We start from the raw sequence: 25,471 nt of genomic DNA on the forward strand, positions 1-25,471 counted from the left end.
CTGTTTGATGGCTCTGTGAGTAACCGTTACCTGTGGATGCATCGGGAAGGGGGGGGGGGGGGGAGAGAAAGGAGGAGCTGTTTGATGGCTCTGTGAGTAACCGTTACCTGCGGATGCATCGGGAAGGGGGGGGGGGGAGAGAAAGGAGGAGCTGTTTGATGGCTCTGTGAGTAACCGTTACCTGCGGATGCATCGGGAAGGGGGGGTGGGGAGAGAAAGGAGGAGCTGTTTGATGGCTCTGTGAGTAACCGTTACCTGCGGATGCATCGGGAAGGGGGGGGGGGGGAGAGAAAGGAGGAGCTGTTTGATGGCTCTGTGAGTAACCGTTACCTGCGGATGCATCGGAAGGGGGGGGGGGGAGAGAAAGGAGGAGCTGTTTGATGGCTCTGTGAGTAACCGTTACCTGCGGATGCATCGGGAAGGGGGGGGGAGAGAAAGGAGGAGCTGTTTGATGGCTCTGTGAGTAACCGTTACCTGCGGATGCATCGGGAAGGGGGGGGGGGGGGGGAGAAAGGAGGAGCTGTTTGATGGCTCTGTGAGTAACCGTTACCTGTGGATGCATCGGGAAGGGGGGGGGGGGGGGGGTGAGAAAGGAGGAGCTGTTTGATGGCTCTGTGAGTAACCGTTACCTGTGGATGCATCGGGAAGGGGGGCGGGGTGAGAAAGGAGGAGCTGTTTGATGGCTCTGTGAGTAACCGTTACCTGTGGATGCATCGGACTCTCGGACATGGTGAGTTTCTGAGTGAGCGGCTCCCAAGGATTCCACCGGGAAACCCTGCAGAGTACAAAGCATGGTCACCCCAATAGTCACATAGCCAGGGACCGACGGAAGCGCAGAGACATCCCCCCCCCGTCCCCCACAGACCCCCCCATTCAGCAGCACAGAGACCCCCCACTGGGCTCTCTGCAGCACCGAGACCCCCCCATTCAGCAGCACAGAGACCCCCCACTGGGCTCTCTGCAGCACCGAGACCCCCCCCATTCAGCAGCACAGAGAACACTACCACTCGGCAGCACAGACCCTCCCTCTGGGCAGCACAGATCCCCCCTCTGGGCAGCACAGATCCCCCCTCTGGGCAGCACAGATCCCCCCTCTGGGCAGCACAGATCCCCCCTCTGGGCAGCACAGATCCCCCCTCTGGGCAGCACAGACCCCCCCTCTGGGCAGCACAGACCCCCCCTCTGGGCAGCACAGACCCCCCCTCTGGGCAGCACAGACCCCCCCTCTGGGCTCTCTACAGCACAGAGACGCCCTCCCCCCACTGGGCTATCCTGAGAAAGACGTTCAATTCTATTATTAGATGTGCAGGGTCCCCCAAATATTCCAGCTCAGGACCCCCAGGGTTTGCAGCTGTTCTGTCTCCGAGCCACACGCGGTGTGGTCATGTGTTCATTTATAGCTCAGCACACGCCTGCCGCTTACACCACATATATGTGCTCAGCAAAGTGACAGCCCAGTCACCCAGTTATTCTCATACCTCTGTGCTGGCGATCACCCAGTTATTCTCATACCTCTGTGCTGGCGATCACCCAGTTATTCTCATACCTCTGTGCTGGCGATCACCCAGTTATTCTCATACCTCTGTGCTGGCGATCACCCAGTTATTCCCATACCTCTGTGCTAGCGATCACCCAGTTATTCTCATACCTCCGTGCTGGCGATCACCCAGTTATTCTCATACCTCCGTGCTGGCGATCACCCAGTTATTCTCATACCTCTGTGCTAGCGATCACCCAGTTATTCTCATACCTCCGTGCTAGCGATCACCCAGTTATTCTCATACCTCTGTGCTAGCGATCACCCAGTTATTCTCATACCTCTGTGCAGGCGATCACCCAGTTATTCTCATACCTCTGTGCAGGCGATCACCCAGTTATTCCCATACCTCTGTGCAGGCGATCACCCAGTTATTCCCATACCTCTGTGCAGGCGATCACCCAGTTATTCTCATACCTCTGTGCTGGCGATCACCCAGTTATTCTCATACCTCTGTGCTGGCGATCACCCAGTTATTCTCATACCTCTGTGCAGGCGATCACCCAGTTATTCCCATACCTCTGTGCAGGCGATCACCCAGTTATTCTCATACCTCTGTGCTGGCGATCACCCAGTTATTCTCATACCTCTGTGCTGGCGATCACCCAGTTATTCTCAGAGTCTCTGGTCTCCGGAGAATCCGACATTCTTCTTCCTGTCCAGGAACTGTGTTAACCTATGTCAGAAAAGATAAGACCATATAGCTTACAATCTGCTGTTCCACACGTGAAGAAGAGACCCTTTAGGTTTGGAAAGCTATGTACATGCGAGGAAGAGACCCGTGAGGTTTGGAATGCTCTGAACATGTGAAGAAGAGACCTGTGAGCTTAGGAAAGCTCTGAACATGTGAAGAAGAGACCTGTGAGGTTTGGAAAGCTCTGTACATTTGAGTAAGAGATCTGTCACTCTCAGGGGTCTTTGAAGAATATCAACGTAAATTAAAGTTCTTAATAAAATCAATAAGAATCCCAGAAACGAGGTGTTTGAGTTCTGGGGGAGTTTGCTGCTCCTTTCCTGATCTCACAAGAGGGAAGATGCTCCGACTTGATTTGCTTGAGGTTATCTGACTAGTAAAATCAACAGAGGTAAGCAAATGAGTGTATATGCACCAGGGGAATGCACAACGGACTCCTCACCCAGGCAATTTAGCGGGACAAGTTTGGGAACATGTATTCCTTGTATGTTCCTGGTACCTTTATGTTATGGTTTGAAGAAAAGAAAAAAAATTGTAACATGATCAAGGTCAGGTTCTGGTTTCAAAACCCCAAAGACACATTGGGACATATCCCGGTTATTATTACAGGGGAACGAGGTCTGTTCAGTGAGCACCTCTGCTGTTCATTGGCCTATGTATCGATTAGCTATCTGCACCTCTTACCGCCGGAAACCATTTTCTCTCTGCGCAGTTTCAACTTGAAAGTCTCCATGAAAACATTATTTAAATGTTATCAGCTGCTGAAAGAGACCCGAGGTTACTACCCAGCAAGATGCATGCTGCAAAAAGAAATACATATCGTGTCTTTCACTCAACGGCTAATGTGCACGGCGGGTAACCCAGAAATAACAGGAACAGAACCGGTACTGAACGACCCGACAGGGAGATGGTAAGAATGATTGTGGAAGTGAGCAGGATGAACCGCTACGGCACAAATAAAACCGGTTGCTAGAGGCAACTTCTGAACAATGAACAAAGCGAACAGAGGGGAGAAAGTTGAATGCAGAAGGTTTTCCGCCTGCACAGGCAGTTCCTGGGCTCCCAATGTTCCCAAGCTGCTTTGGCAGGCGGCAAGTCGCGTCTCCGTGTCTGCGCAACGCAAACACAGAAGGCAGAACGCTTGGATTACTGAGCCACGGTTACCCACTGCAAAGGCTTCGTGTCCAGCTTCTCTGCAAAACGTGGAGAGTGGTTCTGCGAAGCAGGAAGGAAGTGAAGGAGATGTGGTAACCAGAGGAGCGCGTATATTCCACAGCACTAACCCATAAAGACAAAGTTGTGTAAACAGTCCAGAGAGAAGAGACACAGATACATTTATTCTGCCACTCCGCCTAATGACAGGGGCAAGCATGGAACAAAGCATTCCTGGGAGTGCTAGGAAAAGAACTCATTCACGTTGATATTTTGCTCTGAGACATTCACCTAATGAGCCTCTTCAATATAAAAGGGGTCAAAGCCACATTTCCGGACCCTCGATATGGCATTACATGGGGGCAGTGTAGCCATCTGAAAGTCTAATAGATGCTACACATAGGGGTACAGGTCACTCACAGCTCGGGGAGCTGGGAATATACCCCTCATGCCCACAGGAGGAGAGGATACCATTGTTAAGCGGCGCTGGTAATTTGTTTATGTTATCCCTCAGAAGAAGACATTGTTCTTGTTAGGCATTCAGTGCCCATTATGCAGCGGACACGACTTCCCTACACAAACACCAAGATAACGTGGAGTGAGCGTACACTGCACAGCCACACCCATGTTATAGGTTAGTGAACCTTCCAGGGTAACATTCTCCAATGATGCAGTGGAGTACAGGAACAAAGAACTTTCTTTTTCTTGTAGCGGTGCCCTGTTACATGAACGGACTCGAAACCAAATCCCAAAAAGCCCAAACAAGGAGTTTTCTGCTGTCAAATTCTTTCCCCAATTTCCCCCTGGTGACACATTTGGGGAGTTCATCTGCAACTTCATAGAGCTCGATATCGGATTGTATGATGCTTGAGTGACGTACTCTTATCTAGACGCAGAGGAACATGCAACAAGATTATGTTTACCAAATACGCACACACACACACACACACACACACACACACACACACACACACACACACACACACACACACACACACACACACACACACACACACACACACACACACACACTTCCAGCTAGCTCAAACTCCCACCACATCATGAATATATATTTATGCCAAAATGAGTGCTACTGAGCGTGGCAAATGTATTTCCAAATATAGTAAGAAATTAGCAGCATCTCAAGGAGCAAAAGTAGAAACCGGATCAAAAGGAACTTTTATTTTTATTTTTGATGCTCATTAATATATTTCTTTTTCACCAAGAACAAGGCGCTTGTAGGTGTCCATCTCCTGTGGATATAAGAGAGACAAACTCCAGACGCGCTTGGTGAAGACGAGCAGACCTCTGGAGACAGCGTCCCAGGTCGTGTTGGAATATCTTCTCCGGCTACTTGGTTTTGATTTCCAGAGTCCAATGCTTTCATTATCAGGAACTGTCAAATCTTTTGTAAAGAGGCTTACGTTTGTGCACCCAACAAGAGGAAGAGAAACCGGGAAAGGCACCAGGAGCATTACCGAACAGCTGGTAGAATACCAACACCAGTAATCCTTCTCAAAGTACCACCAAATACACAGAGGAATAGAAACCAGGAAAGGCCTCTCCGAGTACCACCAAACCGCTTACAGAAAACAAGACCATGGGAGAGACCGCTGCAAGGTTACGAAGAGTGCAATTGGACAGCTAGCAGGAGAAACTTGGAAAGAGCACCTCTAAACCGCCTGCAGAAGGCAAAAAGCAACACGCCACCCAAAAGCACCACGAAACACCGTGCTGAAGAAAACCATGACAAGACTGCCAAGAGCACCACGAAACACTGTGCTGAAGAAAACCACGACAAGACTGCCAAGAGCACCACGAAACACCGTGCCGCACAGACAGCTAGCAAGGCTGCCAAGAGCACCACGAAACACCGTGCCGCAGAGACAGCTGGCAAGTCTGCCAAGAGCACCACGAAACACCGTGCCACAGAGACTGCCACGAAACACCGTGCCGCAGAGACAGAAGCCTTGCTAGCTATTCGTAGCAATGAACAGCAAGTTGATGAAACAAACCGTAAAGGACCCGAAATCCGCTCCAGAGTTTCAGTAGGGAGGAGACGTCGGGCAGAAGTCAGTGCAAAAAAGCAACATCCAAGAAAGCCTCAAAATCACATCTCCAAGGAACGGCAGCTCAACCAGGACAGTGCCGAGAGCGCGGCAACGGCAGCTCAACCAGGACGGTGCCGAGAGCGCGGCAACGGCAGCTCAACCAGGACGGTGCCGAGAGCGCGGCAACGGCAGCTCAACCAGGACGGTGCCGAGAGCGCGGCAACAGCAGCTCAACGAGGACGGTGCCGAGAGCGCGGCAACGGCAGCTCAACCAGGACGGTGCCGAGAGCGCGGCAACGGCAGCTCAACCAGGACGGTGCCGAGAGCGCGGCAACGGCAGCTCAACCAGGACGGTGCCGAGAGCGCGGCAACGGCAGCTCAACCAGGACGGTGCCGAGAGCGCGGCAACGGCAGCTCAACCAGGACGGTGCCGAGAGCGCGGCAACGGCAGCTCAACCAGGACGGTGCCGAGAGCGCGGCAACGGCAGCTCAACCAGGACGGTGCAGCAACAGCAGCTCTTTGAAGTGGTGCCTGTCTTTTGCGGACGATGTTAACCCTGTCCACACTGGCTTAGTGTCCAGCAGCAGTGAAAGTGACACATATTGGGGAGACCCTCGCGTGTAAGATTTCACCTGTGGTTTATTTTCTCCCCAATAACTTCCTAGTTGTGTTAAACAGCAAGAACGATACAGAGATAAATAATGCAAAAAAAAACAAACGAATGAATGATTCAATGCAATACATTTTGATCCACAATGGTAAATATTTGGGCAACAAAGCAAACAGAATAACGCTTGTTTGGTCTGAATGAACTTATTTGGAGACCAAGAACAGGCATCATATGGACTGCCAGGAATACAGATTTACACGCTGTATGGAAGCTATAATTCAATGATGTTTCACCTTCTTCTGGAACGTTTGTGCCCCGAGACGACATCCTTGGAACTCCTTCAGCATTGCCGGCATTGAACATTACCAAACTATTATACTACATCACCATCTCCCTTTTCTAGTTTGAAGCACTTACTTTGTGGGGATATGGAGCAAAAGGATGCAATCTGCTCCAGGCGTGTGCGCATTTACGCTGGCGTCCGACGTATGACACGTGTTCCCCACGTCACACGGATCTCCTGGGAGCAGAAGTTACAGTCACTTAAACCTGGCCGTTAAACTGATAGAGAGAAGGGCAAAGGGAACGAGGTGTAGGTGAAATTTAGATTATAAAATTGTGCCAACTGCCTACGGTATAACGAGCGACACTCGGCGCGAGCGAGACGGTGTAACGAGCGACACTCGGCGTGAGCGAGCGAGACGGTATAACGAGCGACACTCGGCGTGAGCGAACGAGACGGTATAACGAGCGACACGGCGTGAGCGAGCGAGACGGTATAACGAGCGAGACGGTATAACGAGCGACACTCGGCGTGAGCGAGCGAGACGGTATAACGAGCGACACTCGGCGTGAGCGAGCGAGACGGTATAACGAGCGACACTCGGCGTGAGCGAGCGAGACGGTATAACGAGCGACACGGCGTGAGCGAGCGAGACGGTATAACGAGCGAGACGGTATAACGAGCGACACTCGGCGTGAGCGAGCGAGACGGTATAACGAGCGACACTCGGCGTGAGCGAGACGGTATAATGAGCGACACTGTCTGAGTGAGACGGTATAATGAGCGACACTCGGTCTGAGTGAGATGGTATAATGAGTGACACTCAGCCTGAGAGAGACGGTATGAGCGACACTCGGTCTGGGTGAGTGAGACGGTATAATGAGTGACGCTCGGTCTGAGTGAGAAGTATAATGAGTGACGCTCGGTCTGAGTGAGACGTATAATGAGTGATGCTCGGTCTGAGTGAGACAGTATAATGAGTGGCGCTCGGTCTGAGTGAGACAGTATAATGAGTGACGCTCGGTCTGAGTGAGACGGTATAATGAGCGACACTCGGTCTGGGTGAGTGAGACGGTATAATGAATGACGCTCGGTCTGAGTGAAACGTATAATGAGTGACGCTCTGTCTGAGTGAGACGGTTTAATGAGTGACGCTCGGTCTGAGTGAGACGGTATAATAAGTGACGCTCGGTCTGAGCGACACTTGGTCTGGGTGAGTGAGACGGTATAATGAGTGACGCTCGGTCTGAGTGAGACAGTATAATGAGTGACGCTCGGTCTGAGTGAGACAGTATGAGTGACGCTTGGTCTGAGTGAGACGGTATAATGAGCGACGCTCGGTCTGAGTGAGACGGTATAATGAGCGACACTCGGTCTGAGTGAGACGGTATAATGAGCGACACTCGGTCTGAGTGAGCGAGACGGTATAATGAGCGACACTCGGTCTGGGAGAGTGATACGGTATAATGAGCGACACTCGGTCTGGGAGAGTGATACGGTATAATGAGCGACACTCGGTCTGGGAGAGTGATACGGTATAATGAGCGACACTCGGTCTGAGTGAGCGAGACGGTATAATGAGCGACACTCGGTCTGAGTGAGCGAGACGGTATAATTAGCATCACTCGGTCTGAGTGAGCGAGACGGTATAATTAGCGACACTCGGTCTGGATGAGTGAGACGGTATAATGAGTGACACTTGGTCTGAGTAATACGGTATAATGAGCGACACTCGGTCTGAGTGAGCGAGACGGTATAATGAGTGACACTCGGTCTGGGTGAGTGAGACGGTATAATGAGTGACACTCGGTCTGAGTGAGTCAGTATAATGAGTGACGCTCGGTCTGAGTGAGACAGTATAATGAGTGGCGCTCGGTCTGAGTGAGACAGTATAATGAGTGGCGCTCGGTCTGAGTGAGACGGTATAATGAGCGACACTCGGTCTGGGTGAGTGAGACGGTATAATGAATGACGCTCGGTCTGAGTGAAACGTATAATGAGTGACGCTCTGTCTGAGTGAGACGGTTTAATGAGTGACGCTCGGTCTGAGTGAGACGGTATAATAAGTGACGCTCGGTCTGAGTGAGACGGTATAATAAGTGACGCTCGGTCTGAGCGACACTTGGTCTGGGTGAGTGAGACGGTATAATGAGTGACGCTCGGTCTGAGTGAGACAGTATAATGAGTGACGCTCGGTCTGAGTGAGACAGTATGAGTGACGCTTGGTCTGAGTGAGACGGTATAATGAGCGACGCTCGGTCTGAATGAGACGGTATAATGAGCGACGCTCGGTCTGAGTGAGACGGTATAATGAGCGACACTCGGTCTGAGTGAGCGAGACGGTATAATGAGCGACACTCGGTCTGGGAGAGTGATACGGTATAATGAGCGACACTCGGTCTGAGTGAGCGAGACGGTATAATGAGCGACACTCGGTCTGAGTTAGCGAGACGGTATAATTAGCATCACTCGGTCTGAGTGAGCGAGACGGTATAATTAGCGACACTCGGTCTGGGTGAGTGAGACGGTATAATGAGTGACACTTGGTCTGAGTAATACGGTATAATGAGCGACACTCGGTCTGAGTGAGCGAGACGGTATAATGAGTGACACTCGGTCTGGGTGAGTGAGACGGTATAATGAGTGACACTCGGTCTGAGTGAGTGAGACGGTATGATGAGTGACGCTCGGTCTGAGTGAGATGGTATTATGAGTGACACTCGGTCTGAGTGAGTGAGACGGTATAATGAGTGACACTCGGTCTGGGTGAGTGAGACGGTATAATGAGTGACGCTCGGTCTGAGTGAGATGGTATTATGAGTGACACTCGGTCTGAGTGAGACGGTATAATGAGCGACATTCGGTCTGGGTGAGTGAGACGGTATAATGAGTGACGCTCGGTCTGAGTGAGACGGTATAATGAGCGACACTTGGTCTGGGTGAGTGAGACGGTATAATGAGTGACGCTCGGTCTGAGTGAGATGGTATTATGAGTGACACTCGGTCTGAGTGAGCGAGACGGTATAATGAGTGACACTCGGTCTGGGTGAGTGAGACGGTATAATGAGTGACACTCGGTCTGAGTGAGTGAGACGGTATGATGAGTGACGCTCGGTCTGAGTGAGATGGTATTATGAGTGACACTCGGTCTGGGTGAGTGAGACGGTATAATGAGTGACACTCGGTCTGAGTGAGAGACGGTATGATGAGCGACACTCGGTCTGAGTGAGCGAGACGGTATAATGAGTGACGCTCGGTCTGAGTGAGATGGTATTATGAGTGACACTCGGTCTGAGTGAGACCTCCTTATAATAAAGTTATTTATCCCTAGATCTCCCAGCATGCCCTGCGGTTCTCACCTGCCCCTGCTCCCCGGGTTCTGGTTCCCCGGGTCCCGGTTCCCTCGGGTTCTGGCTCCCTAGGGGTTCTGGTTCCCTGGGTCCCGGTCCGGCTCACTGTCCCGTGTTTTTGTTCCCCTGTGATCTAGTTGTTCTGGCTCCCCCGGGTTCGAGTTCCCATGGGTACTGGTTTCCCTGGGTTCGGGTTCTGGTTTCCCCGATCCCGGTACGACTCGGCTCACTGTCTAACTACTTCTGAGAGCGCAGAGAGCACGTGACAACGCCCCGCCCAATCGGCGAAGGCATCCCCCATGTCAGCCAATGAGAGCGCGGGCTGGTTACTAAGGGGGCGGTGGCTGAGCCCGCCCCATGGGAAGGAATGAACAGCTCGTTGAGTGACAGGTCTCTGATTGACCCTGACACTGCCGGAGCGGAGAGGGACAGTGACAGGTGGTGCTGACAGAGGAAGGATCATGGGGGGGAGATTATGGAGGAGAGAGATGATGGAGGAGAAAGGGGGGGAGAGATGATGGAGGAGAAAGGGGGGGAGAGATGATGGAGGAGAAAGGGGGGAGAGATGATGGAGGAGAAAAGGGGGAGAATGATGGAGGAGAAAGGGGGGGAGAGATAATGGAGGAGAAGGGGGGAGAGATGATGGAGGAGAAAGGGGGGAGAGATGATGGAGGAGAAAGGGGGGAGAGATGAGGGGGAGAGAGATGGAGGAGGAGAGGGAGGAGAGATGGAGGGGGAGCGATGGAGAAGAGGGGGGAGAGAGATGGAGGAGGGGGAGCGATGGAGAAGAGGGGGGAGAGAGATGGAGGAGGGGGAGCGATGGAGAAGAGGGGGGAGAGAGATGGAGGAAGGGGGAGAGATGGAGGAGGAGAGATGCAGGAGGGGGAGCGATGGAGAAGAGGGGGTGAGAGATGGAGGAGGGGGGAGATGGAGAAGAGATGGAAGAGGGAGAGATGGAGTAGGGGGGAGAGATGGAGAAGGGAGAGATGGAAGAGGGGGAAGAGAGGAGGAGAGGGAAGGAGAGAGATGGAGTAGGAGGGGGAGATGGAGGGGAGGAGAGATAAAGTAGGAGATGGGGGAGAGGGGAGAGATGATGGAGGAGAGATGGATGAGAGGGGAGAGGTGATGGAGGAGAGGGGAGAGATGATGGAGGAGAAAGGCGGGTGAGATGATGGATGAGGGGTGGAGAGAGATGAAGGAGGGGAGAGAGATGCGTGGGGAGAGACATAGAAGAGGGCGAAGAGAGAAGAGGGAAGGAGAAAGATGGAGTAGGAGGGGAAGATGTAGGAGGGGGGAGAGATGAAGTAGGAGGGGGAGATGAAGGAGAGGGGAGAGATGATGGAGGAGGGGAGAGATGATGGACGAGAAAGGGGGGGGGAGATGATGGGTGAGGGATGGAGGAGGGGAGAGATGGGTGGGGAGAGAGATGGGTGGGGAGAGAGATGGAGTAGGGGGGGAGAGATGGAGTAGGAGGGGGAGATGAAGGAGAGGGGAGAGATGATGGAGGAGGGGAGAGATGATGGATGAGAAAGGGGGGGAGAGATGATGGGTGAGGGATGGAGGAGGGGAGAGATGATGGATGAGAAAGGGGGGGAGAGATGATGGAGGAGGGGAGAGAGATGGGTGGGGAGAGAGATGGAGTAGGAGCAGGGAGAGATGGAAGAGGAGAGGGGGAGAGATGAGGAGGGGGAGCGATGGAGTAGAGGGGAGAGAGGGGAGAGATGGAAGAGGGCGGGAGAGAGATGGAAGAGGGGGGAGAGAGTAGGGGGAGAAATGGAGTAGGGGGAGAGAGATGGAGGGGGGGGGGGGGGTGAGATGGAGGAGGGGGGGTGAGATGGAAGAGGGAGGAGAGAGATGTAGTAGGAGGGGGGAGAGAGTTAAAGTAGTGGGGGAGAGATGGAAGATAGAGAGGTGGAGTACGGAGGAGAGATGGAGTAGGAGGGGGAGAGATGAGGGGTGGGGGGCACCTTCCTGCACCCCATCAGCAGGGAGGTCTGAATCTTAACGCAGGCATCACCCCCCTGTACAATCACACATCGCAGCACATCACACGTGCAAAACACCAGAAGCTTGCACTCGTTCCCCATAGCCAGTAAGAGTGTCTGTGTTGGGAATGACAGAGCTGCAGGACACGGGAGAGCTGCAGGAGTTGCGCTTCCAGTCAGTGGCAATTGCCAGGCCATGGGGCAGGAAATCTGTATCTGTGAATAGGAGGCCGGGCTGCAGGTTACAGGGAGGGGGAGTGCACTGCATACAAAATAGGCCCCAGCAGCCTAAACAGGACGCAGGACCCAGCTATAAATATCCCCTGGCTCTTAGCACCTACACCCTGCCAGCTTTTTGTTTTTCCAGTGTCCTGGTGGCTGCTTAAAGCTATAGGCCCGTACAGCAGCGGCTTGTGCACCTCTATTCCGATAAGGGGGGATGTTCATCACCAGTTTACTTTCCCCTTTATCCGTCAGCTAGTGATGCATACTGATTATTCAATGTTTTCTGTGTGCTTTCCAGCAAATAAAGATCCCAAGACAGGCCTGCGACCCTGCCCTTCCCCATTATCTCTCGGCACACAGTGCTTCCATGTAGCCAGGGATTCTGGGCAGTGACATGCAAATGAGCAGTGTCACCTTTTACATCATGTCCATTTGAACATGGGACCCCCATAAGCTTCTGCCTGCGGCATTACACAGCTTTTCTGCACCGCCCATCATTAAAGAAGTGCACAGCCATTAACCTACTCAGAGACAGCTTATTCGACCTCTTTGGTTTCATGTGTGCATTTGCATGTAATTTCCCAGAATCCCTGGCTGCATGCTAAGAGCTAATGGGAAGGGCAGGGCGGTAGACCTGCCTGACACGTGATATGTATGCTCTAGAAAGACGTTAGTGTATTTGAATATTCCTATTTATTACGGCCTGTACTGGAAGTGTTCCGGACATAGCACAGACCGGCTCACTTTCATGCTTCCCAGCCTCCGCCAGAGAACAGAGGGAAGTCCCAGAGCAGCAGGCACGGTGCAATGGCCGCTTGCTTTGGGCCTTATATTTATATTGAAAGGAGCGGAGGACAGCACTTACCCCTCATACCGTGCACGGTCTATGGCATTTGTCCACGACCTAGTAACCGCCGTTTTTTAGCCGCATGTGACCTCGCCATAGGGATACTCCAGCGCAGGCCACTGCACCACCAAGTCCCTAAACCCCCTAATACTAACATTACCCCTACCCTAAAAACCTCAACCTCTTACAGCTAAAACCTCTAAAGTTAACCCATTGCCCTCACAGCTAAAACCCCTAAAGTTAACTCCAGCCCAAAACTAACCCTAGTTATAGTTACATATCATAGAAGTGGCCGAGTGTCAGCACCGGAGTGGCTTCCTCTGCGGCCAAATGCCAGCGAGGATTTGATGGCGACGAGACAGCCACTCCCCAATGTCCCAATCGGTACTGTGTAGGGATTCATTTCAGGGAGCAGCGGTCACAGGGATTTCCAGAATACTTTTAACATTGCTCATCCAATAAGGGATTCTTTCTAACCATGGCACTTCTTTGTTTGAGTAAGTGCGTGCGCGAGTGCAATATGCTAATCTAAGCTTGTTTTGTTGTAAATGCAAACCGTGGCACAGGGAGACGTGAGTAGGCGACCCTGCCTCCACTTGTGACATTCTGCTGAAGCACAGGGACAAACAGCGAGAGAATTATCAGCTAACGCAACAGAAACCGTCGTCATCTCGTGGACCTGTGTGTGGCAGGACCGCTTATATTATACGAGAGCATTTTCAGAGTAACTGACGCTCATTACACTTTACTAACATGGTGGTTGTGGTACTGAACGAATGAGCAGCTAGGCCCAAAACATGCAGGAAAAGGAGACATGCATGCTCACTGTGAATAAAACATTCAGCCTGTTCCAGGGAAGCCTGCAAGGGATCCCAGCCATGTGAGGACAACATCACCAAGCAATAAGACACAAAACACTTTTTTTTTCAAATAGCTTTATATTGATGGAAATAAAAACAAAAAAAAAAACATGGTTCTCACTGCGGTGACTGACTGCTGGACGCAGAGCAGGGCAGGTGATTAAACCACAGTTGTACTTGTATCACCACGAGAGAAGAACGTACAGGGTAACGCAGCTCACAGCTGGAAGATATTACTGTAGCTGTGATCAGACATTCTTTTATTTCCAATGGAATACATACGAAGGGACATCACTGTTCATATCTGCAGAGAGCAGCAGAGCTAGCAGTGCTCAATAAAGTTGGGTTACTTCACCAAAGCAAATAAACCTAATTTCCAGAGGAAGGATTTGCATGTCTGTTTTGATTACCACAATAATATTTTCATGGAGACTATACGTGCCAGAACACGAGGACAGAGAAAGCTTAACCGGTGTAGTTAAAATGTCGGCGTTTGCCATGGAGTAGATGGATGGTGGTACACTTTACAGGAGATATATTCTACGATGTTTATAAACTTGGACAAGTGAAGACAACTGTTTGTGGAATGGCAGGGTCAAGCTCAAACACAACCCTCAAAAAATGAGACTTGTCACTTTACACCTCAGCGGTTCCTAGTCCAGGTTTGCACGGTTTTAGAATGAGGTAGAACGCAAACCACCACTTGTTATCTCTGTACAGATACCTCTAGCCAAGGTGTGGTCAAGTCCCGTTCTCAAGAGCTACCAACAGGTCAGGTTGTCAGGATATCCCTGCTGCAGCACAGGTGGCTCAGTCAAAGACTGACTTATTGGTAGCTCTTAAGGACTGGAGTTGGCTACCCCTGATCTAGCCAAAGGGGAAAAGGAAGTGAATTTCCTTCCAAACTCCGCCAGAGCAGGTTCTCACGGAAGGAGTCGAGACACAAACTGGGTCTCTTGCACTGTGCTTGTTGCACTGGGAGAATAGTGTACAGTATCTTGCTGTACGGGCAGAAGAGGTTTCAGCTCAAAGTAATATTGCATTGTGGGTATTGTGGGAATAAACAGAAAAGGATTCACACCATATCAGATCATATGAATTTGCATGTACCAGAGAGCCCGTGTAACAGTGATATTTGGGGGTGGAAATTAGTAACTTTCTAAAGATCCCTCATAACTTGTCCCTGAAGCGAGTGGATAAGGGAAAGAGATTGGTTCTGTTTTTACAATATATCCAGAATGTATAATCCCTTCTCTCCTTCCCCCCCAAAAAACAACAAAAATCCCCATAATACAGGCGTAACCGGTACAAGTGCCAACGCTGAACACTGCTAACGCACATCTCACTTTTCTTAACCTGCTCAGGAGGCGGAATCTGCCTGCACAGAATTTACAGTGCCACCGGCAGAGGGAAGTTACAACTCAGAAGGTTATTCGGGCCTGCTACAGTCTGGGCAACACTGTAAAACATTAGACACTGGATTTATATAATACTAATACTCACAAGCCTCTCTGCCCTCTTCTGGAGCGACAGTAAGTGCCAAGTTGGGTTAGGGATATAAGCTGGCAGGGAATGGGACAAGAGCAGGAAATATACATCACATTTTTAACAAGTCAATGCTGTTTAAGCTCCAATCCTCCCACAGAAATGCAACTTGCACTTATGGTAGGAAGTCAGAGCCATTAAACACTCCCGTCAACGGGATGTACAGAGCATAAGGGGGTAAAAACATCATTGCCATTAGGAACAAGACGCCTCTGCACAAATGACTGGTGGGCTCCAAATGTCAGACACTGCGCAGTGAGTGCGGGAACGTGAAGTTTCTGCAGGAGAACAAGGACAGACGCACATTATCAAAAATACATACAGGCGCTGGACACGGTTCTATACAAAAACACGGAGCGTGGTCTTAAAATGTTAAAAAAGGTAGAACTTGTCTGTGACTAATTAAAAACACTAGTTCCAGAGAAGAACGGGACCATGGACACAAGAGGGATCAGCGCCCCCTCGTCACCTCCCAGGCCCGAGGACGGTCCTATAGCTTTGGCTAGTTGGCCCGCAATCACAGAGCGATATTAATGTTGCTGTCCAATCCTTACACGCCATCAGCTTCCGCACCCATTCCGAGGGCCCCCGCCGGTAAAGCCACCGGTCACCTCTCCGTCTCACCATCCCCTGCCCATGTAGTTCTGAGGAAACCAGTTGTTAAAGCTCTGAGTAACCAAGTTGCCTCTCCCCATGCCACGCTCACCCGTCGTTAGCCGCCACTAGCTGCCCCATGCCCTCCCGGATGTAGACGGACTGGATGTCCTTGGTTTTCAGGCAGTAGTCGCAGGCCCATACAGCAGAGGCTTCTGTGGTGAGGAGGCCGTAGGCACTTTCTGTCATCCCCGTGCACTCCCGGTGGAACCACTTCTGGCAGGAGGCCTCGCACAGGATGGCGTCCTGGTCGTCGTTCACCTCGTTTCGGCAGGCACCACAAGGGTACACAAGTCCCGGGGGGGGCTGGTGCCCAGAGTTCCCTGTTGGTTTACTGGGAGGGGGGATGCTGTTTACTTCAGGGGTGCTGCTGTTCCCCCGTGTGGTGCTGTTTGGCGTAAAGTTTGGCTGATTGCCGTTGACAGCAGACGGAGAGCCCACATGCTGCTCTTGGCTGAAGGTGTTGTTAGGAGGGTTGAGATTCTTGCCGTGGTCTTCCACCCCCGGGGGGAAGCTTTGGTCCGACCCAGCAAAAGGGCTGGTGTTGGGAGGGAGGCTGGGTCTAGGCATTGTGGGCTGTCCGAAGGGGTGGCCGGGCGAACCAAACCTTTGAGAGAATGGTGGGCCGCCTGGGGAGTTCAATAAAGGCCCAGGCCCCATGTCCCCTCGGGGAGGCTGACCCATGGTTGGTGACATCATCGGCCCAAAGCCCCCAACCGGTCCCTGCATCATCTGCCCGGCAGGGGGGCTGAAGCTCTGTCCCATGGCTTGGTTGAAAGGCTGGTTTGAAAAGTTCATGTTGCCGGGCTGTGCGTAGTTTGGGTTCTGAGGCATGCCAAACCCGGGGCCCATCTGGTTGGGAGGAAATGGTGGAGGCTGCCTTCTCATGGGCTGGGGACCCCCAGGGTAGCCTGGGGGCACTTGAGGCGGCATGCCACCCTGCATGCGGAAGTTTCCAAATGGCATGGGATTGTTCATGAAGGGGGCAGAGGAAGCGCTAACTTTGGGTGCCCCAAAGTCATCTTCGAAGGGATTTGAGGCCACCAGGTGGTCCACCATTGGGGTGGGAGGAGGGGCGAACTCTGAGAGATGAGAGTAAGCGGGACCCTGGAACAGACACACATTAAAGGTCAAGTGGCTGAACAAAAACAAAATGCAAAGGCATCAAAACGGATTTAACTCATGTGAAACGGAATGATTACTCTATAAAAGGGTTTAACATGTCTGTATTTCACAATAACAATTCTATGTCACACACGTCTCCATTTTAACACATTTGAAACTTTATCAGACATCCTCTTGCTAATTGGAGATGATCTTTAAAAAACAGTATAACTCAAGCTGCACCCAAAAGCACCCAGTACAAGATCACAAAAATTAATTTAAAAATGTCCTAATTATTTTACTGTGTTAACAAGGCCAGATCTAGATGTAATTGTTATGTGAATGGAGACCACAAGCTGCTATTTAACACTAAAGAATTCCTACTTCGCTTTTCGTAGAATATTTTTCCCAAAGTACAGCCCCAATTACAGGCAAATACTGGAACTTCAATGGAGAACCGATTTGTACGCACTGGGGTATTTTAGGGCAATAAACAATAAAGTATGAAACGATAGTGTACGGAGCTTTCCAAACCTCACAGGCATCTTAATAAGTGTACGGAAGAGACCCCCTGACAGGTGTGGAATGCTCACCTATGCACAATCCTTATATTGGGTCTTTAGGATGCATGAAAACCTCACAATGAACCTACACTTCAGGAGACAAATAACTTAGCATAACTAGGAGCATTTTGAAGTACACTATTTTGTAATTCAAATAGGCTCACCTTTTCAAACAGGACAAAAGTCCAATTACACACAGAACAGATCGCTTAATCATAAATCTTTACATATTGTTCTGTTAGGAACTCTGGGTTATTTGATAAAGACACACGGCTGCAATGGCACGGTTTCTGTAATGAGTTATAACGCAGTTCTCAGATCATTTACACCAACGACCCTATTAGTAGGGGCACCAGAAAGATATACCCAATAGTAACAAATATTTATCTAAAACAGAAGACTGCTGGATGATTTTAAAACAGGACAGGGACTAGTTATTAAACAGTGATGGCCATTATAGATAGTTACCAGCTAATTAACATCACTTTTTTGCACGATAGAAATAATTTAAATTCAATAGTGTACGTGCACACACACACACACACACACACACACACACACACACACACACACACACACACACACACACACACCAGTTGATGTGCTTATTAAATAAGGTCATTGAGGCTCTACTATACATGGTTACAAAGAATAATGTGTGTTAACGACGTCTACTGGGGAGTCAGCAGACAAGAGGCATCAGAGTAACTTAAAACATACACATAAATGAACTAGACTAGAAGTGTAGGATATAGAGGAGGGTCCCAACCTTATTATACTGTGCATTCGGTCCCTTTACTTTCCGCTGTGCCTCTTCCCCACCCCCTGTTCTCCATACCTGAGTGTTTGACTTGCGTCGTTTCTTTTCAGGACTTTTCATCTGCATGCCTGCAAGAACGGACAGACTCATTACAATGCCAGGTTACTCCCCAACATACCCATCTCCCCCACACAAGCTCACCCCAGGAGCCATGTGTGGGGCAGTGCACCACCCCGACCTGGGGAACCACTAACCCGAACCTAAAACGTAGTCACAGCCAATTACATCAGAATATTGTTGTTCCTTCACCTGCAGGCACAGACTACAACACTAGAAATGTAGTATTATTACTGCATCTGCACAAATACAAGTCCAGCACCACTGTATTGCTACCATTAGAGAATACAGCGTTTACAAGTACAGTATGTTGTTTTTATTCAACGAGCATCAATATTACTCCGAACCCCTTCACTGCTTCACCACAAGCATGGATAGCTGAGGGGATTTCACGAGAAGTGACAGCTCTTTGGGGTTCACTTTACGTCACCTCTAACAATTATCACCTGTTATAACAAACAGCCCAACATCAGGAGGCCCACAGCCCCACTACTCCTCTGTCCCCTACTATTCCTCTCCCCCCCTCACATGTTTACCCCACCTCCTGTCCCCTCCTTTTACAAAGCCTCCCCACCTCAATATACTTGACCCCCTCTCCTCCTGTTCCCGTCCCCGCAATAACTCCTCTCCCCCTCCTGGCATTACCCCTCCCCTTCTGTCCCCCTCCCCGGCATTACCCCCTCCCCTCCCGGTATTACCCCAACCCCACAATACCCCCCCCCCTCCTCCTGTCCCCACAATACCCCCCCTCCTCCAGTCCCCACAATACCCCCCCTCCTCCAGTCTCCACAATACCCCCCCTCCTCCTGTCTCCACAATACCCCCCCTCCTCCTGTCTCCACAATACCCCCCCTCCTCCTGTCTCCACAATACCCCCCCTCCTCCTGTCTCCACAATACCCCCCCTCCTCCTGTCTCCACAATACCCCCCCTCCTCCTGTCTCCACAATACCCCCCCTCCTCCTGTCTCCACAATACCCCCCCTCCTCCTGTCTCCACAATACCCCCCCTCCTCCTGTCTCCACAATACCCCCCCTCCTCCTGTCTCCACAATACCCCCCCTCCTCCTGTCTCCACAATACCCCCCCTCCTCCTGTCTCCACAATACCCCCCCTCCTCCTGTCTCCACAATACCCCCCCCGTCCTCCTGTCTCCACAATACCCCCCCCGTCCTCCTGTCTCCACAATACCCCCCCTCCTCCTGTCTCCACAATACCCCCCCTCCTCCTGTCTCCACAATACCCCCCCTCCTCCTGTCTCCACAATACCCCCTCTCCTCGTCCCAGCAATACCCCCTCTCCTCGTCCCAGCAATACCCCTTCTCCTCGTCCCAGCAATACCCCTTCTCCTCCTGTCCTCGTCCCGGCAATACCCCCTCCCGGCATTATCCACATCACACTGGCTCCCTTCTTCCCCCATCTCACCGGCTTTGCCTCTACGGCCCGGCACGGTCAGCCCGTCCAGCTTGTCCTGGTCCGCAGCCATCGGGCGGCTCGGGGAGGCGGGAGCTCACAGGCTGCGCATGCTCCCGGGGCTCCCCTCTCTCACACAGGCCTCAGTCCCCGAGCTCTCCCCGGCACCTCCAGGCCTCAGTCCCCGGCTCCGCTCGGCACCTCCAGGCCTTAGTCCCCGGCCCCGCTCGGCAGCTCCAGGCCTCAGTTCCCGAGCTCTCCCCAGGCCCCGCTCGGCAGCTCCAGGCCTCAGTCCCCCGGGCTCCCCTCTCACACACAGGCCTCGGTCCCCCGGGCTCCCCTCTCACACACAGGCCTCGGTCCCCGACCCGCTCGGCAGCTCCAGGCCTCGGTCCCCGAGCTCTCCCCGGCTCCGTCACCGCTCGGCAGCTCCGGGCCTCTCACCCCGCACAAAAAAAAACCGGAAACGTAACGAGCGCGCCGGAAACTCGCCAGGTAGCTACCACCGAGAGGAGGATGAGGGGGAGGAGAGGAAGCGTGGGGAGACACCGCAAGGACACCGCACACGGACCGGGAATCAGTCAGTCACCGAGCAGCACTACGGAGCCCCGAGTATCCATCACTGCACCGGGAGAAGGCAATGGCGGCTGCCGATAAACTTCCGAACTCCCCCACAAATAATGGTACAGTCCAACATCCTGCACGGCTCCCAGCAGCGCCGGGCGATCTTATTCTGAGAATAGGGGGGGGGGGGCACATTTATTTTAATCAGTTAAGAGGGCAGGGAACAGGAGCGGGCTGCATTCAATGCGAGTTATTACTGATTATATCATACCAGGCGCCCGGTAACTTCCGCCGGAACCTTGTGTGTATATGTATAGCTTGTACAGTCACATCTCCCTCAACGTGACAATGGCACATACCAGAGGACACATAGCGCATGCGCCGCGCAGGGCAGTTCGGGAGATGTAGTCCATGCTGCCACAAGCATCCGATTTATTGATGATGTCTGCCCTCTGGGCACTGTTTGTGGCCTTTGTGCTCTCACTGAAGATGTTTTGTGTTTTTTTTATTCCTACATTTTAATTTAACTAAATAGGAATACCATTTAATTTAAATGATGTACATTGTGGTTTCTTTATCTATGATTAAACCACTGAATAGTGCAGGAAATATTTATTGGGTAAGGGTGCAAAATCAGTAAACTTCGCACCCCTTAGGCTGCGCTTATGGCGCCGCCGCCGCGTCAACACAAATGCATTGTCGCTGTTGTCGGCGCTTATAGTACACGCGACCAAGCAACAGCGCTACCAAAAATCTGGTAGTCACGGTTATTTGATTTTTTTTTTTCCGCCGACGGTCTCTCCTTGTGGCCAGAGAGCTTCTCCGTCCCTCTACCTTCCCTTTTTATGACGTCATTGGCCTTGTAGCCAGCGACGTCGCCTAAACTTGATTTGCAACTATCGCAATGGCGACAGTGACTTTATCGGTCATGTCGCAATAAGCACAGCCCTACCTCGTGCACCCACCTAAAGCTAATCAATATGTTTATTTTGCTATCTATATTTCAGAGTTATAAGGGAGGGACTATTTACCCGGCCGCCTCCTTTACCCTTATTTAGCAGGCAATGATTTCCTCACAGATTATTGGAATCTAGAGAGTAATTGGTTAGGGTCACGCTGATATGTTGATGCTTAAGCTGGCATATTAGCGTAAAGGTTAGGATGGCATATTAGTGTTAGGCTGGTATAGGAAGGTTACAGTTAAGGTCAGGTTTATTTGACCTGTTGCAGGTAGGGAAGTGTTATATGGAGCAATAGGAGGGGTTAAAGGGAGTAATAGGAGTTATAGAGAGCAGTTATATGGGGCGACAGGTAGAGTTTTAGTAAGGGGTTATGTGGATCAATAGGTGGAGCTATAGGAAGAGGCAAAACATTTTTGCCTATTATCTCGGTGTCACGTGACATCATGTCACCCTCGCGGTGTCATTTGACGCCGCTGAGCAAGGGGGGGCACGAGAGCAAGGGGAAGCAGGCAGGGGGGTGCAGCTGAAAAAGTTTGCGCTGCCATGGATTAATCCATCATACTTTTTTTTAATTACAATACAACTACGGATTAGAAAGAAATACAATCCGCGGAATGGATTTATGCTAATCCCGCCGTGGGGTTATTTTAAATCTGCATAACCGCGCCACATCGGGGGGTTATAACTAATCCACACACAGTGACGATGGAACAATCCATCTGCAGATTTTGCTCCACGGAACAGATTTTGAAGGGAAAGCCCAGGAAACAGATTTGTACTGGTTTGCCCATCTCTAGTTAAAGGGAGCAGTTACATGGGGCAATAGGAGTTATAGAATAGTTATATTCGTCTGCTCGATCTTTGCCTTTCATACTCTCGATCACTCCTTCATTTTCTAAACTCTCTTGGTATCCGCAACAAAACAGTTTTATCCTGGTTCTCATACCTCTCCCATCGCACATTTTCAGGTCTCGTTTGCTAACATGGCTTCATCTCTTGTAGATCCATTGGTTAGTTTTACCCCAGGGCTCTGTTCTGGGACCTCTCCTTTTCTCTCCCTACACACTATCACTTGGTGACCTCAGTTATCATCTCTATGCAGATGATACATAGATCTGTCTATCCCTACCCTCACTCCTGCAATCCAGTCCCAAGTCTCTGATTGCCTCCCGGCTATATCTTCATGGATGGTGCTCCACTGCCTTAAACTTAATGTCTAAAACTGCACCCCTCATATTTCCCCCTACACCTGGCCCAATATCCCTTTTCCATCAGCGTCAATGGTTCTACCATCTATTCGGTCGCCAAAGCACGGTGCCTAGGAGCGACATGACTCCTCCCTTTCCTTCTCCATTCACGGCATGGCAAAAACTCGTCACTTCTTCCTCCATAATATTCCCAAGATCCACTCTTTCCTCTGTCAATCTACTGCTAAATCTCTAATGCCCTTATCCTCTCCCACCGGGACTATTGTAACATACTGCTAACAGGCTCCCGGCCTCACAACTTTTTCATTTGATATTTATCCAAAATTCTGCTGCTGGAATAATTTCACTTTCCCCACAAAACAGTCTCTGCTCCTCTCCTCCTTAAATCTCTCGCCTGGCTTCCCATCATGTTTCGGATCACCCGCAAAGTTCTCCTCCCTACCTTACTTGTTGCACTTATTGCACTATAATTCCCTGCACTGTATGGTCTCTCTTGTAAAGCGCAAAGTATATATGTGGGATCTATATAAATACAGATATACATACATATGGTGCAACTGGAGGAGTTCAAGAGAGCGGTTAAATGAGATACATTAGCAATAACTCCTGCTCGCTGAATTAAAACCGGGCTGGAATTAATAACAAATTAAACATTACAAATGCAGAACATATATACATATACATATATATAAATTGGAGTTGTATATTTATTAAATCCCAGTTGCTGTAAGAATATCACGACTCTTGATCAATGCATTGAATTTGCCACCCCACCTGCTGCACAGACTATACAAGCAGAATGATTTACTAACACAAGATGACCTGGATAATAGGCTCTGCCGGAAACAGACAGGCTTTATTTTAATCGTGCAATCTTCCTTTCCTGACATAACCCGAGTTCCTAGCATGGCCGCGTGATGGCAGCTGATACACTAATGTTGGGAGAGTAAGATGTCCCTTGGTAGTGCATTAAGATAATGTCCCAACCGTTTGGAAACAGGAGGCAGCTAAATGATCTGAAAATCAATAGCACAACAGAGTGTGTGTATCCCTCAGCAGGGCCCAGTCTGAGTGCAAGGTGCAGCCGATTGCATTGCATACACAATACAAATATGGAAACAATATCCCTTTATGTGCGTGTTTGTGTACGTGCCAAAAGGAAAGAACTAGCGTTTTCACCTGTAGGTGAAAGCCTTAACCTTTTCACTACGGGACAAAGAAATAAACTAACCCTGTAAATCCACGTTCTGTACATTTACTCAGATTTAATCTATCTGTATAAATTCCATTTGTTGCACTCATACAAGTACAATTGCTTTATAAACATAGCACCTTAAAACAAAAAAATATCCCATTAGTCAGGGATACATTCTTCTGCTGCCCCAGCTAGCTCAGTGACAGCCAACTCCAGTCCTCAAGGGCCACCAACAGGTCAGGCCACCTGTGCCGAGGCAGGGATATCCTGAAAACCTGACCTGTTGGTCACGTTTAAGGACTAAAAGTTGGCTGTCCCTAAGCTATCTGAAGGTATTCAAGTTGATTTGGGTCATAGGAATACAGACATAGGGTGACCCCATGCTGACCTCGGCTTTTTATGGTATGCAGGGAGGAACCTAAAGCATACTGTCCCATACCACGCTATTTCACCTTTGCAGATGAAGCAATTCTTTTTTTTTTATGACTCTGGAACAGCATGGGGAATTGATCTGCGACAATGGGGAGCCTTTTATTTCCCAGGGTTATTATTACATCTGCTTCCCTTCATTCCTCTGCATTATTTTACTTGTAGGACAATGCTGAAATGCTGCGTCCACGACTTGTATGCTCTAAACACAAAACCCGGCGCTGCCCCATCTCCCGTGTGTCATTAGCCCCCCCTGCCGACTTCTCTGCCAGTAAAAATGTTAGGATCGTCACAGCACACGCGGTGACATCGCCAGGGGCAAGGTGAGTCCAGGACACAGGATTATTTAGGGGACAGTTTCCCCTGCGGCCGACTCAGAGTTACAGCGTAGGTCAGCTGGGGATGCGGACAGCCTGATCATTCCACCACAGCCAAGAATCAGCTGCGTGACACTCCTACAATCCATTCACCCTTCAATCACACTGGGTGGGGGGGGGGGAGGGGGGCTATGTACTGTATGAGGACATGGGGTCTGCACTAACATTCATGTCTAAACAATTAGCATATTATTTCCACCATATCCATAAACAGATTTACACCAGAGTTTTTCTAGCAGGGTTCCTAGGACCCCTGGGTTTCCCAAGCATCCCTAAACTACTCCCTGCAACTGTCAGGTCATTAGAAAATTGTGCAAAATCCTGAAAAATTTACAATATATCTGATCTGAGACGCGCTATTAGAGAGGGTTGGGGTTCCTTACAATGCATGTGATCTGAGACGCGCTATTAGAAAGGGTTGGGGTTCCGTACAATGCATCTGATCTCAGACGCGCTATTAGAGGGTTGGGGTTCCACAGAATTTGACACTATAATTATAGGGTTCCTTAACCACAAGAAGGTTAAAAACATAGATTTACATGGCTGCAGAATTGGGCACATTTATGTGCTCTAATTGTGCAAAAAAACACTCCCTACACAACTTTTAAAGGTTACTGAGGAAAACATAGCAGAAAACCCAAAAGGTGAAGCAAGCAGCACATTTCTTAGTACATACTATTTCTGTACCTGCGCCAACAGGCAAGTGTAACCTCATCTACTGCCAGTTACTCCACAGGTCCCTCACATTGGAGACAGAGTCAGAGAGTCAGAGAGTCAGAGAGTCAGAGAGTCAGAGAGTCAGAGAGTCAGAGAGTCAGAGAGACACACGTAGAGCGTTATGCTAATATTTAGGTCAGATGCTAATGCACCAATAAAAGGCTTGGATCACAAGGGGTTAATGTCCATGGGTGCAGACGCAAAGAAAGAGCTATCAGACTGCAAGCTCTCCGCACTGCATACAAACTGCACACATTTCTGTTTCTTAAA

At 50.3% G+C, this 25,471-nt stretch overlaps 2 protein-coding genes across 10 annotated transcripts in view; both read right to left on the reverse strand.

The window, feature by feature from the left end:
• The window catches only part of PBXIP1 (PBX homeobox interacting protein 1), a 29,912-nt gene extending 19,963 nt beyond the window's left edge, over nucleotides 1-9,949 (reverse strand). The window contains exons 1-4 of one of the 8 annotated variants that reach the window (XM_075608099.1): nucleotides 9,688-9,947; nucleotides 6,463-6,565; nucleotides 2,125-2,213; nucleotides 703-775 (exon numbers count right to left, since the gene is read on the reverse strand). In XM_075608099.1, coding sequence (XP_075464214.1) covers nucleotides 703-775; nucleotides 2,125-2,184 — 133 coding nt within the window. In that variant the 5' untranslated portion in view covers nucleotides 2,185-2,213; nucleotides 6,463-6,565; nucleotides 9,688-9,947. Of the gene's footprint in view, nucleotides 1-702; nucleotides 776-1,478; nucleotides 1,522-1,614; nucleotides 1,656-2,124; nucleotides 2,214-2,915; nucleotides 2,935-6,462; nucleotides 6,607-9,687 lie in introns of those variants that run through there. The other 7 variants (XM_075608098.1, XM_075608097.1, XM_075608101.1 and 4 more) reach the window with 7 other exon arrangements.
• Nucleotides 9,950-13,646: 3,697 nt separating this feature from the next.
• PYGO2 (pygopus family PHD finger 2) lies at nucleotides 13,647-20,444 on the reverse strand. Of its 2 annotated transcripts, none has more exons than XM_075608106.1 (3): nucleotides 19,762-20,444; nucleotides 18,231-18,349; nucleotides 13,647-16,901 (listed from the first exon to the last, which is right to left on the reverse strand). In XM_075608106.1, exons 1-3 carry the CDS (start codon nucleotides 19,820-19,822, stop codon nucleotides 15,843-15,845), a joined length of 1,239 nt encoding a protein of 412 aa, XP_075464221.1. In that variant the 5' UTR covers nucleotides 19,823-20,444; the 3' UTR covers nucleotides 13,647-15,842. The 2 variants fall into 2 exon arrangements, with proteins under 2 accessions (XP_075464221.1, XP_075464222.1); XM_075608107.1 differs by having other exon boundaries at nucleotides 13,648-16,901; nucleotides 18,300-18,349; nucleotides 19,762-20,442.
• Nucleotides 20,445-25,471: the final 5,027 nt, after the last annotated feature.

Source organism: Ascaphus truei, chromosome 7 (assembly GCF_040206685.1).
Source record: "Ascaphus truei isolate aAscTru1 chromosome 7, aAscTru1.hap1, whole genome shotgun sequence".
In the NCBI taxonomy this organism is placed as follows: domain Eukaryota; kingdom Metazoa; phylum Chordata; class Amphibia; order Anura; family Ascaphidae; genus Ascaphus; species Ascaphus truei.

Coding starts and splice junctions, on each gene's coding strand:
- PYGO2 (XM_075608106.1), bottom strand. CDS start 19,822: ATGGCTGCGGACCAGGACAAGCTGGACGGGCTGACCGTGCCGGGCCGT. Junction 18,350..19,761: donor GGGCCGTAGAGGCAAAGCCG/GTGAGATGGGGG, acceptor CCGTTCTTGCAG/GCATGCAGATGAAAAGTCCT. Junction 16,902..18,230: donor CGAATGCACAGTATAATAAG/GTTGGGACCCTC, acceptor TGTCTGTTCCAG/GGTCCCGCTTACTCTCATCT.